This window comes from Pleurodeles waltl, chromosome 6 (assembly GCF_031143425.1).
Source record: "Pleurodeles waltl isolate 20211129_DDA chromosome 6, aPleWal1.hap1.20221129, whole genome shotgun sequence".
Taxonomy (NCBI): domain Eukaryota; kingdom Metazoa; phylum Chordata; class Amphibia; order Caudata; family Salamandridae; genus Pleurodeles; species Pleurodeles waltl.
The window spans coordinates 219,766,100-219,782,819 of record NC_090445.1 but is presented as its reverse complement, the minus strand read 5'-3'; the positions used below and the strand labels follow the sequence as shown (position 1 = coordinate 219,782,819).

General features: G+C 48.1%; 1 protein-coding gene across 1 annotated transcript in view; it reads right to left on the bottom strand.

Moving 5' to 3' along the window:
• MEIOC (meiosis specific with coiled-coil domain) overlaps positions 1-16,720 on the bottom strand; it is a 519,392-nt gene that overhangs the window by 31,451 nt on the left and 471,221 nt on the right. The window contains exon 7 of the mRNA XM_069242027.1: positions 8,134-8,314. Coding sequence (XP_069098128.1) covers positions 8,134-8,314 — 181 coding nt within the window. The remainder of the gene's footprint in view (positions 1-8,133; positions 8,315-16,720) is intronic.

Sequence of the window (16,720 nt, the reverse complement as noted above, 5' to 3'; positions counted from 1 at the left end):
GAGAGTAACAGACTGTCCCAAGTGAAAGGATGTAACAACCTTCGGGAGGAAAGCCGCCTTGGTCCTTATCACCACTTTGTCTCTAAAGAAGGAAAGGTATTGAGACTCTACACTAAGAGCCTGAAGCTCACTGACTCTTCTGGCCGATGTTATGGCCACCAGAAATACAGTCTTAAGAACCAGCAAACACAAAGCACAAGAATGCATTGGTTCAAATGGCGATCCCATCAGAAATGCTAATACCAAGTTAAGGTCCCACTGTGGCATAACAAATGGTGTGGGCGAAAACTTAGTAGTAAGCCCCTTAACGAACCTCAAAACAAGCGGAGATTTAAAGAAGGAAAGGTTGATCTGGGAGGCACAGAACAGCCGACAGCGCTGATAAATAGCCCTTAACTGTGGCAACTGCACAACCCTTCTGTGCCAAGGAAAGAGCAAATAATAATATATCAGACAAGTGAGCCTTTAAGAAATCAATTTGATTCTCTCCACACCAACGTACAAACAGCCCACCGACTTGCATAGATCGATTTGGTGGAGTGTCGCCTGGCCGATAAAATAACATCCACCACTTCTGGTGGGAGAGAAAAAGCACTCAGATTGCCCCGTTCAATCTCCAGGCATGAAGGTGCAGACTCTGGAGGTGGGGGTGTAGAATCTGCCCCTGCGACTGCGAGAGGAGGTCCACCCTGTAAGGGAGACGGAGCGCAGGGCACAGAGAGAGTTGGAGGAGGTCTGTGTACCACACCCTTCTGGGCCAATCTGGGGATATCAAGATGACCTGGGCCCGGTCTTGGCAGATCTTCCTCAGAACCCGAGGAATCAGGGGTATGGGAGGAAACGCGTAAAGCAACTGACCCTTCCAGGACATCTGAAACGCGTCCCCCAAAGCTCCTTGCACCGGATACTGGAGGCTGCAAAATAACGGGCACTGTGCGTTCTCCTGAGTAGCAAACAGATCTATCTGCGGACACCCCCACATCTGGAAGATGTAAAGAACCAGATCCGGATGAAGACGCCACTCGTGGTCGACCGAGCTGCGTCGACTGAGAACATCCGCACGTACATTCAGAACTCCGGCCAAATGATTTGCTACCAAGCAAATCTTGTGGTCCTGAAGCTAGGACCAGAGTCGAAGAGCTTCTCTACAAAGAAGGTACGACCCCACTCGTCCCTGCTTGTTTATATACCACATCGCGGTAGTGTTGTCCGTCAGGACCTGGATTGACTGACCGTGAATGGAAGGGAGAAAGGCCTTGAGAGCCAGACGTACTGCCCGCAATTCCAACAGATTGATGTGAAACCTCTGTTCCACTGGAGACCAAAGGCCTTTGATCTCCAGGTCCCCCAGATGAGCTCCCCACCCTAAAGTGGAAGCATCCGTTACAACTGTGGCCACCGGCGGAGGCAGCGAGAACGACCTTCCTTGCGACAGGATGCCGATCGCAGCCCACCACTGAAGATCCACCGCAGTGTCTCTGGAGATCATGATTGAATCCTCAAGATCCCCTTTGTGCTGAAACCACTGCCTGCGGACGCACCACTGAAGAGCCCTCATGTGCCAGCGTGCATGAGTGACCAGCAGTATGCAAGAAGCAAACAGACCGAGCAGACGAAGGACCTTGAGGACTGGAACTACCGCTCCATTTCGAAACATCAGAATCAACGCCTGAATGTCCTGAACCCGCTGGTGCGGAGGAAAGGCCCGATTCAATGTTGTGTCCAGTACTGCCCCTATGAACAGGAGGCGTTGAGAGTGCTCCAGGTGAGATTTGGGGACACGGATTGAAAAACCCAGGTCGAACAACAACTGAGTTGTCGACTGCAGGTGATGCTGCACGAGCTCTGGAGTCTTGGCTTTGATCAACCAATTGTCCAGATAGGGGAACACCGCTATCCCTCTTCTTCTGAGCTCTGCCGCTACCACCGCCATCACCTTTGTGAAGACTCGAGGTGCTGAAGTAAGACCAAACGGGAGGACCGGAAACTTATAATGCTGCGACCCCACCACAAACCGGAGATACTTCCTTTGCACTTTGAGGATCGGAATATGGAAGTACGCATCCTGCAAATCGACAGACACCATCCAATCTCCTTCGTTCAACGCTAAAAGAACCTGTGAAAGGGTCAGCATTTTGAACTTTTCCTGCCTGAGGAACCAATTCAAAATCCTCAAGTCCAGAATTGGCCTCAACCGACCATCCTTTTTGGGGATCAGGAAGTATCTTGAATAACAGCCCTGACCCCTCTCCTGCTCGGGAACCAACTCTACTGCGCCTTTTGACAATAGGGATAACACCTCCTGTTGCAGTAACAGAAGATGGTCTTCCGAACAGAAGGATGGGCGGGGAGGGAAGAGAGGAGGGAACTCCCGAAAGGGAAGAGCGTACCACTTCTTCACAATGTCGATGACCCAAGAGTCCGATGTTATAAACTCCCACATTGGAAGAAATTGGGAAAGTCTCCCCCCTACCGGAGACAAGTGAACAGGTAGTGGTGGAGGACTAAGGCAGCTTTCCCTACTGCACCCCTCCAGAGGAAGAGGAAGAGGCAGAGTGGGTGGCTCCTCTTGTACGTACTCTGCCCCTGAAGGATCTGTAAGGCAGGGAGCTTGCAGATTGTTGTGGTGCCTGGAACCTGCCATGAAAGGAGGAGCCACGTCCAAAACCCCTAAACTTCCTATATGGCCTAAAGGTAGAGGAAGAGGCTGCCTGAAGTCCTAACGACCTCGCTGTGGCTCTGCTCTCTTTGAAACGTTCAAGAGCAGAATATGCCTTTGTCCCAAAGAGTTTTTCCCCGTCAAAAGGCAGATCCAGAAGAGTTGCTTGTACATCCGAAGAGAAGCCTGATGAGCGCAGCCAATCCTGACGCCTCGACACTATGGATGTACCCATAGCCCTTGCCACGGAGTCTGAGGTGTTCAACCCAGACTGAATCACCTCGGCCGCCGCCACCTAAGCGTCCGTTAGCAAATGCAACACATCTTGTGGCAAGTTAGGATGACCTCTCGCTTCTTCCATAAGGGCATGAATAGAACGTCCCAAAATGCAGGTTGTATTGGTCGACTTCAAGGCCATATTGCATGACGAAAAGGCCTTCTTTGCTGCTTGGTCCATTTTCTTAGACTCCCTGGGACCGAACCAGGGGATGACCGGGAGGAACACGATGCCTGAACCACCAAACTCTCCGGAGTTGGATGTTTAGAGAGGAAGTCCGGGTCACCTGGAGCCGCACGATAGCGCCTTGCTACCGCCCTGTTGACAGCTGTAGAAGTCACAGGCTTTCTCCAAATTGAAGGGCAAAAGCGGCTCGGCCACCACTGAAGCCGGATGCAGCACTTCAGTCAAAAGGTTCCTTTTCACCTCAGCAGCCGGAAGAGGAAGATCTAAAAAGTCTGCAGCCTTACCTTATTACTGCATGAAAAGATGCAGCCTCTTCGGTATACTCCCCAGGGGAAGCCAGATCCCATTCAGGGGAAGTGTCAATACCACTTGCAGTATCCAGACCCTGGAAATCACCTGAAGGCTCCAATATTTTGCCTTCCTCCAGATGTTGTCTGCTATATACCTCCTCCTCCAGGAGGCGTAAAGCTAGTCTTCTGGACCGGAGCCTGGATTCGAGTCCCGGCGTTGATAAGGAGTTGGTCGAAGCCGAAGATCTTCGCCGGCGCCGCTCTTCGGATCCATCCGACGCTGGACTCTCCGGTGCCACAGGCACCTTGACTGTGGACTGGATCCGTGGAGAATCCACCAGTGCCGGAGTAGCAGACGTTGTAGACGTCACAGGTCTCCTGGGCGACGCCAAAGGCATTGGCGCCGCAGCGGCTCCAGAAGGCAAAAATGGCATGAAGGGTGTCAGCTTGTAAGGAGCCGGAGCACCCAAATTAAAAGCCAAAGGGCCTGACGGACCCACATGCCCTCCACCAGGCACCATGGTGGAAAAGATATTAAACATAGCATTAAAAAATGCAGCAGGATCCGTACCCGGCACAGAATCCGATGATGGCATCTCCTGCCCCGGAGAAGCCGCTGGTTCTTGAAGAGGCTCGACTTCAAACACCGACAAAGGTGAAGTCGGAGAAGCCGGAGTCGTAGGTGGTGGAGGAGTGATGGTCGGGCTAATCTCCCACGTCGGAAGGCGCCGAGCTGATGGAGATCTGGACCGACCTCTACTCGATCAGCGCCGAGAGTCGTGACCCGCCGAGAGTCTCCATGGCGACGAAGAGTCTTCGAAGATTTAGAACAAGACTCTCTACGATGTCGCCTTTCCTTCCTCTTCTTGGAACGGGCTAGGAATAATTTAGCCTCTCTCTTTTTAAGCGCCTTAGGGTTCATGCGCTGGCAGGACCCGAATGACTCGACCTCATGGTCGGAGCTAAGGCACCATAAACAATTTTCATGGGGGTCAGTGACCGACATCCGACCCCCACACTGGTTACAAGGTTTAAAACCAGATTTTCTTGCCTGCGACATAGTAACTACAGATGCGCAACTGTAGCTCTCTGTTAGCCTCGAAGAAAAACCGTTATGCGAAGGCACGGAAAAAAGGGAACTGACGTCTGCACGTCGACAAGGGTTTCTTATTGCCTAGATGACGTCATACGGCGTCGCGTGGGGTCGGGCAATTGTGACATCATCATCGACGTGCAGAGCTAGAAGAAATTTCTGTTGAAGCTGGGGCGAGGGGAGAATTCTTTAGGTGAGGAATCCACAGGTAGGTGTATCCATCAGAAAGCTTCTGCAGTGACCCACCTATCAGGGAGGAGTGTGGGGGGATGGGGCTGGCAGGGACGCTACTCTGCTGGACTGACCAGTCAGATGCTCTCAGGAGCTTCTGCTCGTCTTATTTCCAAGATGGCAGAATCAAGTGGCCACCTAGCAGAGCTCTGGGGATCTCCCTTGGGGAGGAGCTGGACAGGGAGGTGGTCAATACCCTGTTCTTTGGGTGGCTCCTGCACTAGAGGAAATCGGTTTATGCAAGGAGGGCACCAAATGTGCCCTTCAAAGTAGTCTGGTGGCGCTCAGGAGCCCGTGTTAAGCTCAGCAGCAGGAAGGCAGATACGTGTCTGCCTTTTGCGGCAGCACTGGCTTGCACGCAGACTCTGCAAGGCTGCACAGGCAGACAGGGGAGATCATATAAGGAGCCTCTGAAGTACATGGCATCATCCAACTAACAATAGAATCAGTGTAGTTGAATGATTCCAACATGTTTGATACCAAACATGACCAGGTTTGGTGAAGTAATTATGGCATTGGACATCTTTTGTTAACCAGTAGCTACTACATACCTTAAGATGTCTTCCCTGTACCTACAATGCCCAGAAAATGGAGTCTGGGGTTTGTAGGGGTACCTCTACTCATGCAGGGGTACCCTAATACTTAGAACCATGCACCTTGCCCTTAGGCAGAACGGCCTACCTTAGGGGTGACTTATATGATCAGAGTGCAGTGACTAATATATAAGGTAAACCTTATATCTGGGGTGAAAGGTGCACGCACCATTTCACACAGGCTGCAATGGCAGGCCTGTGTCAGTCTGCATGGGCTTCTATGGGCGGGATAATACATGCTACAGCTGATGGGGGTCCCCCTGGTGTGCCAATGCCCTGGGTATCTACGTACCATATACTAGGGACTTACAGAGGTACACCAGTATGCCAACAGTGGGGTATAATATTTACTTACCAACAAAATTTAAGGGAGAGAACAAGAGCGCTGGGGTCCTGGTTAACAGGGTCCCAGTTTGCTACAGTCAAGACACACTGACACCAGGCAAAGAGTGGGGGCCACCATGTCAGAAAGATTCTACTTTCCTACAGGAGGTATGAAGAGGTTTTTTTCACAGCATTAGAGTGGCTCTGAAGGCAGTTTCTCAACAGCTCGCACTCTTTTGTGAGATTCTACAGTCTTGGAAGACCCATCATTATCTTCCTCAGACAGAGGGTTTTTAATTTTTGGAGCTATATCAAAAGTCTTCCCTTTCCTGCAAAGTTATTTTGCAAGAAGGTGAGACAAATCCTGCAATCCATTTGCTTACGCTTCGGGTCAAGGCAATATATGCACTCTGTATGTGGGTCATCAGAGTGGAGTCTCCTCTTACCACAAGTGTCACAGGATCTGGAAAGTCCTTTTTTAGCTGGTTCTGACATGATGTTCCAGTCAGAATATTTGACGATATATCCAGTAAGTAGTTGTTCTGAAAGAAATTCTTTTGAATGGTTGAGAAAAAAGGCAGTAATTTGAGCAAAGCTCAAGGAAACTCCCATCAGACAACGTGCGGTCGAAAATCTGAGGAATTCTACCTCTCTTGAGAGTGTTCTAGAGGATGCTGTCTTCTGATTGGACAAGCTTTGCAGTTTGGATTTTTTTTTTTTTACAAAGGACACTGATAGCCTATTAAACTAGTGGTTCACTGCCATTATGGCCTGTTTTAATTTTACATATTGCTTTTATATGTTACCCTGGGACTCCCACTTTGACGGGGCATGATTCAAGCATGTGAATCTATGAAAGATCCAATACTGGAGAAAGTTGCAACTATCCATGTGTGTAAATTTCTGCTAGCAAATATGTGCGGCAAGTCCGGAGTCTGAATGGCATCATCACATGAAGGACTGGAATTGCTGCTCCTTACTCGTTTTTGTTTTAAAAGACTGATCTTCCAGAATAAAATGAACATCATCCTTAGGTGCCTTGGCTTGAACCAGAAGCTTAGTGTTTTCAAGTAAGATGTATCATAAGGAATTTGAAGCCAATCCAACTTGCTCCTGGGTCAACCAACCTCCAGTAACAGATACACATGTTGGACTATCTCCAAAGAGGGAAGCTCATGAGGAATGTGAGAAACAAACACAGCACTTGCAAGGTGGCCACAGGTACTGGAAGGCTGGATTTGACTGGAAGGAAAGAAGATGCAGGGAATACTTCATTTAGAAGGACACAGAAACAGAGACCATATGCAAGCTGTATGCATAAATTAAAAAATGTTATGAAAAAAGGAGCTATAGGGAGCTCACAGACATTGAAGGAGATGTGCACTGTGACTTGTGCCGGGTAACACCAAAAGGCCTACCCCAAAACTGAAGAAATGCAGAGAGGTGTGTGAAGCCTTCTTGAAAGTCTGGAAGGTAGATAACAAGAGGCCAAATAAGAGCATACCCGAGTAGGGAAGAAAATTGCAAACATGCAGGCTGTCAATAAAACGTGCCAACTAGAGAGTAAAGAAAATCTTAACAATTGCTGTTGCTAGAACTCATTCTACAAGCTGATGTCTTATGCGCACCCTCCACTACGTAATGGGGAAGCAAGATGTGCGGGGATTGCTAAAGTAATTGGTCTATGAGAAAACGTCTGGTGTTGCCTAGAAGTATTAGCCCCTATATATCCAAAGCCTCTGGTGGCCATTGTTGCTGCTTGTCTTCACTGTCCTGTGTGCCATAATCTGCATCTCTTCTGCTGGAGACTACTCAACCTCTAATTTAGGCGCATGCTATTCTGGAGTACATTTTATAGGTCACATACATCCTTGTTTCCCCTTAGAAGTGTGTGAAATTGTCAAATGAGTGGTCTCCTAAATTGTAATGGGCCCTTCCCAGAACTGTGAGGCTTTGTAAAGTACAGGTGGCTTCTATTTTCTGCACCACCTACAAGGATCTAAAAACGCCAGTGTCAAGATCCATACCCACCCAACATCTACTCGGGCCTTGAACTACATTATCCAGACATGTTTTTTTCAGGGCTGGTGTAAGGAAGAGAATGAAAATAATATTAATTGACAAGAACATCACTGATAACATTAGCTCAAACACAAATGTGTTCCCACGCCCTAGTGCATGCTATGGTTTGAAGTAATGAATAGGCATAAGCGGCGTCTGATAATGATCAGATAGCTAGGCCCACTAGGGCTCTCACTTCATGGTGGCATCTTTGAATATTTTGAATTTCCAACAGGCATTTCCAACAGGCTGTAAATCATTACATCATGCCTAGGTACATTCAATAATTACAGTATAAAATTTATGAATACAACTTAAAATTTGCAGAACTTGCAAATGTTTAATATGGTTATCAGTACAACATGAAAAATGAATAATTATTTCTAATCAACTGCTAATTTATAGCAGAATCTCAGTACCTCTGTCATCCTGGCAACGAGGAACACCCTGTCTTTGTCGATTTGATGCATTTACAATTTCATCTTTTCTGCGTGCCTGAACTATGTGAATTGCTTCCAACTGTCTATCGAGTGCTGTACAGATATTGGCATGAAGAGGAGAGCTACGAACACGTTCCATCTTGCCCAGCAATGTCACAACCTGTATGAACAAAGCAAATACTTTATAAAAATCCAGTGTTTAATGTTGTGGTGTTACACAAGGGAGGGTAAGTAAAGCAAATAATTCATTAAATAGCAAGCACTGGCAAAGCTTCACTGGATCAGCACCTGCAAACACAGTAATACACAAATGTACTTCCATGCAGTGCTTAATTTGTAAATAAAAACGTGGCGGTGCCCAAAGCCCTCCTCTTAAAACACGTGGCTGCTGTAACTAAATGTGAGAACACGGACTAATGAGGCAGCGTAATCCTGAAGCCATCCCGGGCCTCTTCAATCTATGTATAGCTACTCCCTGCTACTTCAGCTCACTTTTGCAGCTTTGTGCTTTCTCCCTTTGTGACGCCTTTTCGTTTTTCTCTTCCTCCGTCTTTCCCATATGGGTCTTTTGCTCGCAGCAAATGCTTGAGGCAGAAGAATAAGCTCCGGCCCTGAAAAATAAGTGCCGGTGCTCTGCACCGGAAACAACAAGCACAAATTAAGCACTGCTTCCATGCAATATTGCAATAAGGCCAGAATTATGGCTTTTCTAATGAATTGTATTGTTGGTTGTGCAACTGGTAGCGGTGCTGTCTGATTTCACAGGTGGTGTGATATTATAGTGGCAGTTGTGGTTTTTGTAATTTGGTAGAATTGTAGAGGTGTTAGTAGCATTAATGATGGTGGTACTGATATTGGTTTTGGCGTGGTATACGAGTCAGGCTAGTATTGGCTGTAGCTGTGTTACAGGTGGCAACATGAGAAGTGATGTATTGCTGCTGCTAGAGATATTCGTGTGTTTTTGTTGGTAGTGATATTTGTGCTACTGCTGCTGCTGGTGGTGGTATGATGGCACTGGTGAAAATGGTCTTAGTGATGGTGTGGCATTGTTGGTAGTTGTTGCGTCTTAGGCTTCTCAGCTGAACAGTCCACAAGAACCACAGTACTTTGCAGGGTCTGGCAGTTTCCAGGGCTCAGAAGATGCTGTATGAAGCCTGAAGCTGAGGCATGGGAGTCTCTTCGGGCGTAGGTCCCTCTTGTGCTGCTGGGTGCTGCTCACATTATCTTCAACTACAAAATGTCAATCACCTGCCTGAGGGATGCCAGTTACCTTTTAAAGAGACTGCACAGTTAGTTCATTTCATGTTTTTATTGTCTTTTCTTTCCCTTCATGGCTGTTCTTCTCTCAATTTCTTCCTGACCTTCTGTAGGCAAGCACCCCTTTTTGGCATGGTTATCCCCACGTTTTGCCTAGTACATGATGTGATTTTCACTGAAAGTGCACTGGCTTTCTGCTAACCAGGTCCCCAGTGCTAGATCTCTTTCCCAAAATAGTAGTTGTTCCCCCCTGTAGGAAAGTACCATCTTGCCTGGCATGTTACCCCCATTTTTCACTGTATATATGTTGTTTTAGTTGTATGTGTCACTGGGACCCTGTCACCCAGGGCCCCAGTGCTCATAAGTGTGCCTGAATGTGTTACCTGTGTAGTGACTAACTGTCTCACTGAGGCTCTGCTAATCAGAACCTCAGTGGTTATGCTCTCTCATTTCTTTCAAATTGTCACTAACAGGCTAGTGACCAATTTTACCAATTTATATTGGCTTACTGGAACACCCTTATAATTCCCTAGTATATGGTACTGAGGTACCCAGGGTATTGGGGTTCCAGGAGATCCCTATGGGCTGCAGCATTTCTTTTGCCACCCATAGGGAGCTCTGACAATTCTTACACAGGCCTGCCACTGCAGCCTGAGTGAAATAACGTCCACGTTATTTCACAGCCATTTTACACTGCACTTAAGTAACTTATAAGTCACCTATATGTCTAACCTTTACCTGGTAAAGGTTAGGTGCAAAGTTACTTAGTGTGAGGGCACCCTGGCACTAGCCAAGGTGCCCCCACATTGTTCAGGGCCAATTCCCCGGACTTTGTGAGTGCGGGGACACCATTACACGCGTGCACTACATATAGGTCACTACCTATATGTAGCTTCACAATAGTAACTCCGAATATGGCCATGTAACATGTCTATGATCATGGAATTGCCCCCTCTATACCATCCTGGCATAGTTGGCACAATCCCATGATCCCAGTGGTCCGTAGCACAGACCCTGGTACTGCCAAACTGCCTTTCCCGGGGTTTCACTGCAGCTGCTGCTGCTGCCAACCCCTCAGACAGGCATCTGCCCTCCTGGGGTCCAGCCAGGCCTGGCCCAGGATGGCAGAACAAAGGACTTCCTCTGAGAGAGGGTGTTACACCCTCTCCCTTTGGAAAATGGTGTGAAGGCAGGGGAGGAGTAGCCTCCCCCAGCCTCTGGAAATGCTTTCATGGGCACATTTGGTGCCCATTTCTGCATAAGCCAGTCTACACCGGTTCAGGGACCCCTTAGCCCTGCTCTGGCGCGAAACTGGACAAAGGAAAGGGGAGTGACCACTCCCCTGACCTGTACCTCCCCTGGGAGGTGCCCAGAGCTCCTCCAGTGTGCTCCAGACCTCTGCCATCTTGGAAACAGAGGTGCTGCTGGCACACTGGACTGCTCTGAGTGGCCAGTGCCACCAGGTGACGTCAGAGACTCCTTCTGATAGGCTCCTTCAGGTGTTGCTAGCCTATCCTCTCTCCTAGGTAGCCAAACCCTCTTTTCTGGCTATTTAGGGTCTCTGTCTCTGGGGAAACTTTAGATAACGAATGCAAGAGCTCATCCGAGTTCCTCTGCATCTCTCTCTTCACCTTCTGCCAAGGAATCGACTGGTGACCGCGCTGGAAGCCTGCAAAACTGCAACATAGTAGCAAAGACCACTACTGCAACTCTGTAACGCTGATCCTGCCGCCTTCTCAACTGTTTTCCTGGTGGTGCATGCTGTGGGGGTAGTCTGCCTCCTCTCTGCACTAGAAGCTCCGAAGAAATCTCCCGTGGGTCGACGGAATCTTCCCCCTGCAACCGCAGGCACCAAAAAGCTGCATTACCGGTCCCTTGGGTCTCCTCTCAGCACGACGAGCGAGGTCCCTCGAATCCAGCAACTCTGTCCAAGTGACTCCCACAGTCCAGTGACTCTTCAGTCCAAGTTTGGTGGAGGTAAGTCCTTGCCTCCCCACGCCAGACTGCATTGCTGGGAACCGCGACTTTTGCAGCTACTCCGGCCCCTGTGCACTTCCGGTGGAAATCCTTTGTGCACAGGCAAGCCTGGGTCCACGGCACTCTAACCTGCATTGCACGACCTCCTAAGTTGTTCTCCGGCAACGTGGGACTCCTTTGTGCGACTTCGGGTGAGCACCGTTTCACGCATCCTCGTAGTGCCTGTTTCTGGCACTTCTCCAGGTGCTACCTGCTGCTGAGAGGGCTCCTTGTCTTGCTCGACGTCCCCTCTCTCTCCTGATGCAATTTGCGACATCCTGGTCCCTCCTGGGCCACAGTAGCATCCAAAAACGTTTACCGCACGATTTGCAGCTAGCAAGGCTTGTTGGCGGTCTTTCGGCGGGAAAACACTTCTGCACGACTCTCCACGGCGTGAGGGATCCGTCCTCCAAAGGGGAAGTCTCTAGCCCTTGTCGTTCCTGCAGAAACCTAAGCTTCTACAGTCCAGTAGCAGCTTCTTTGCACCCGCAGCTGGCATTTCCTGGGCACCTGCCCATCTCCGACTTGCTTGTGACTTTTTGGACTTGGTCCCCTTGTTCCACAGGTACCCTCGACTGGAAATCCATCGTTGTTGCATTGCTGGTTTGTGTCTTTCCTGCAGAATTCCCCTATCACGACTTCTATGTCCTTTGGGGAACTTTAGTGCACTTTGCACTCACTTTTCAGGGTCTTGGGGTGGGCTATTTTTCTAACCCTCACTATTTTCTAATAGTCCCAGCGACCCTCTACAAGGTCACATAGGTTTGGGGTCCATTCGTGGTTCGCATTCCACTTTTGGAGTATATGGTTTGTGTTGCCCCATCCCTATGTGTCCCCATTGCATCCTATTGTAACTATACATTGTTTGCACTGTTTTCTAAGACTATTACTGCATATTTTGGTATTGTGTATATATATCTTGTGTATATTTCCTATCCTCTCACTGAGGGTACACTCTGAGATACTTTGGCATATTGTCATAAAAATAAAGTACCTTTATTTTTAGTATAACTGTGTATTGTGTTTTCTTATGATATTGTGCATATGACACTAAGTGGTACTGTAGGAGCTTCACTCGTCTCCTAGTTCAGCCTAGGCTGCTCTGCTAAGCTACCATTATCTATCAGCCTATGCTGCTAGACACCCTATACACTAATAAGGGATAACTGGGCCTGGTGCAAGGTGCAAGTACCCCTAGGTACTCACTACAAGCCAGTCCAGCCTCCTACACCCCCCAATTGACACAACCTCTAGCACTCTCTCTAAGTCCCTGGTAAATGGTACTGCTGGTATCTAGGGCCTGATGTACTAAAGAAGGTCCCTATGGGCTGCAGTAAAAAGCTTGGCACCCTAAGGGATCCCTCAAAAACACACACACTGCTGCCTTGCAGGCTGTGTGTCTTGGTGCAGACAAAAGTAAAAAAAACACACTACATATGCTATTTGTAAGCCACGCCTACAGAAGGCCTTACAGCCTTAAGGCAGGATGCATTTTATAACATGTGAGGACATATCTGCATGAGCAGGTATGTCACTGCTATGTCTTCGATTCCTAGACATAGTAAGAGGACAAGGAAGCTATTTGCAATACATGTTGTGGACATTGGTCACTACGAGTTCTGCAGCTACATTATGGCTTCACTGAAACTAAGGATGTTTGGTATCAAACATCTCACAGTAATAAACCCTCTCTGAGGGCACCCAGAGGGCACCATACAGGTGCCCTCTGAAAAACCTACTGACTGCATGTGTGCTGACTGTCTGGTCTCAGCCATTCCAGCCACCATAGAAACGTTTCTGACCTCCTGAGGTGAAAGCCTATGCTCTTGGCAGCCAGGAACAAAGTCTGCTCTGGGCGGAGGTGTTGACAAGGTGACAAGAAACTCGTGCTCTTGAGAACCAGATCTGTCTCCTCACCAAGTATAAGGACACCAGGACCTACCAGAGCCATGCAGCACCAATCCACGGGGTACCAGACGCACTGCACCAAGCACCAACAGTGAGAGTCCAATCCAGATACCCACTGCACCATGACCCAGCAGCTGTCTAGGGACGTCAACATCACTGAGACCCACCTCGTGAGTGGCCCAGCTGTCCTGATTTTGCCCCTGCCAGTTGTTGGCCCGTACTCATGAGCACCAGCCCAGCCGTCCTAATCATTCTGTATCTGAGCTGCCCGGCCCGGGTACCAAAGAACCAGCTGTGTCCCCATGCTCCAAGACCCCCTGCGACCCAAAAACTTGTTTGGGAACTCTCTGTCTTGTCCCCAAGTCACCCTGTGCAGTCTATTTTCAGATGCCCCCCCTTCTTCATCATAGTGTGCCAAACTATGAGCTCACCAGCACCCTACTCCCGGTGAAATCTGGGAAGTTCCAGATGAACTGTTGGAAGTACTTTGGATCTTGGCCCACTGCAACTCCAAACCCAGAAGGTGAACCCCTGAAACCGACTGTAATTATCTTTATGCAGCTCTGACTTTTCCTTTCATAGATTACATTGTATGTAAAAGCGCACAGGTTTGAACGTTTTACTTACCTGTGAAAGTTGATAACAAAAATGGTACTTACTTTTTAACTAAGTTCTTGGTTTCAAAATACATATCTATAAAAAAGAAGTGTTATTTTTCTATTTCGGTCTAAGATTTATTCTTTGAGTGTGTGTCTCATTTATTCCCTCTGTGAGTACAACAAATGCTTAGTACTCCCCTCTGACAAGCCTAACTGCTCGCCCACACTACCACAAAAGAGAGCATTAGTATTATCTAATTTAGCCACTGTACACCAAGTGGGGACCCACTGGACTCTGCGCAGTGTATTTGTTTTTAGCGCACAATATACAGAGACAGTTTTCTACATTGGTGGATCAGAGGTGGGGTTCGCAACTTTGCGTTTGCTGATACCACTTGGCAAATAAGTGACTACACAAGTAAATTCAAAAATTTCCTTTAGTTAAAATAGCATTTTTGTCAATTGTTTTTTTTTTTTTAATTCTTAAAATTAACTGTTAGGACCTTGGTTAAGTCCCTGTAGTTCAAAACTGCTCCGAATTAAAAAACTTACTATAGTGAGGACTGAAAAATGTGTGTTAGGATTTTTTTTTCTAGCTCTAAAAAGGCCCCAACTTTAGCGTGATATTGAGTACTTCAGAGGATGTTGCTAAGTGCTCGACCTTACCTCTTATCTGTGGCTTACGAACAAGCAGTTAAGGACCCTCCGTAAAGGGTACAAGATAAAAACTGGCTAACACACTACCAATGCAACGTTTCAGAAGGTGTTGGCAGAGTATGAGCTGGCCCATCTTACAGATGAGGCCTTCGACCCTGAAGTGGGTGAGGAGGAAGATCTAGGTATCCCCCCACTCAAAGGAGAGGTTGTGTTACCTGCACCCCGTAGCCAACCCATGTGCCCAGGGCATGCTGATTGACTCACCACTGAAGAATACAGAATCAGGTTCAGGGAGACTCAAAACACCTAGGCAGACCTGGGTAGATTTTGTAGACTTTTCGGTAAAAACATTAGGTGGCTGGTAAAAGGTAACAAGGGGCATGAATATGGGCTTTATATTTTTATTATGAAAGAACATCTACTAAGTTATTGTGTTCAAGAGAAGTTACATCAGTACCTGGTATATCTAGGTCCACTTTCTCCTCAAGAGCTGGGGAAGAAGGCAGACCACTGGGTCAAGACAAGGGTGACCAAAACCTACACTGGTGGGGGAGAACACAAAAGGAGGCCAAAAAGGGAAAGATGGTAACCAAAATGAAGATTCTTCTAAAGGCCCCCAAAACCCTGCTCAGGAGAGTGGGCCTGAATGTCTTCACAGTCTAAGGGTGGGTACCAGGGTAAGAACTGGGCTCCCAAAAAGGCTTGGTGTCATGACTGCAAAGCTCTTGGACACCGCACTTGAGTCCCTAGCTGTCCCAACAAAAAGAATGCATCTAGTGCACCTGCAGTAAATGCAGTGGTAAGTCTCCATATGGGATTCCAGGTGGGTCTTAACCATATCAGTGAGTCCCCTAAGGCAACTCTAGTTGCCGAGGGTGGGGTGGACCTAGCTGCCCTGGCTGTGTGGCCAGTGATCTGGAAAGCTACAGACATCTGCCACATATCAATGGGGTTAGAGTTGAAGCACACAGGGACACTGGTGCCAGTGTGACTATGGTGACTGAGCAACTGGTGTCCTCAGAACAATACTTGACTGGTAAGACATATACAGTCCTCAACGCTGATAATAAGGCTAAGGTACATCCCATCTAGTATCCTTAGAACATGGAGGGGTTAGTGACCAGGCGAAGGTGATGGTATCTCTTGCAATTCCTATACAATGTCTGCTAGGCAATGCTCTGGAGTCCTCAGCATGAGGTTGAAAGAAAGGCCAAAGCAGCCATGCTGAGTATACCTGAATGGTTGTGTGTGAAAACCAGAACAAAGAGCAGAGCCCAGGGTGAGCAAGTAGAGTTGGAGTCTGAGACAATGGCCCAACCTAACAGGGGAAATGGCAACAAGACTGGAGAAACAGCTTTTAAACAGACATCAGATCAGGTCCCCTCTCCTCCGGAAAAAGACCTGTCAGCCCCAGAAGGAAATGAGGCCCAGGAGCTTGGGCCTTACCAGGCAGAGCGCTCAGGCCCAGGCGGACCCTCTAGGAAGATCTGAGCCAGGAGCAGAGGACCAGTTCCACTCTTGAAGGCCTGAGATAGCAAGCTGCTGATCAGGAAAAGGGAGATGTCAGCGGCTCCCACTGGATCTATTGAGAGAAGGGACTCCTTTAAACTGAGGCCAGAGACCCCAAACCTGGTGCCACTAGGAACGTGGTAGTGCCCTGGCAGTATAGAGAATTTCTCCTCACACTGGCCCATTACATCACCCTAGCTGGGCACCTTGGTCAGGCTAAAACATGGAGTAGGTTGGTGAATCAGGAACAGATTTAGACTAGTAGTAGTGGCTCATGCAACCAGGTATCCTGAAACAATTCCCGAGGACTACTACTGTTCCTGCAGTAGCTATGGCCATCATTGGTTTCTCTACCAGAGTGGGTTTTCCAAAGGAGGTGGTGTCAGACAGAGGTACAAACTTCATGTCTGGTTACCTGAACCACATGTGGACTGAATGTCGAGTGATCTTTAAGTTCACTACCCCATATCACCCCCAATGCAATGGCCTTGTTGAAAGATTCAACAAGACATTAAAAGGCATGATTGGTGGACTCCTTGAAAAACTCAAAAGGAGATGGGATGTCTTATTGCCATGTCTGCTTTTTGCCTGCAGGGAAGTGCCACAGGAAGGAGTAGTGT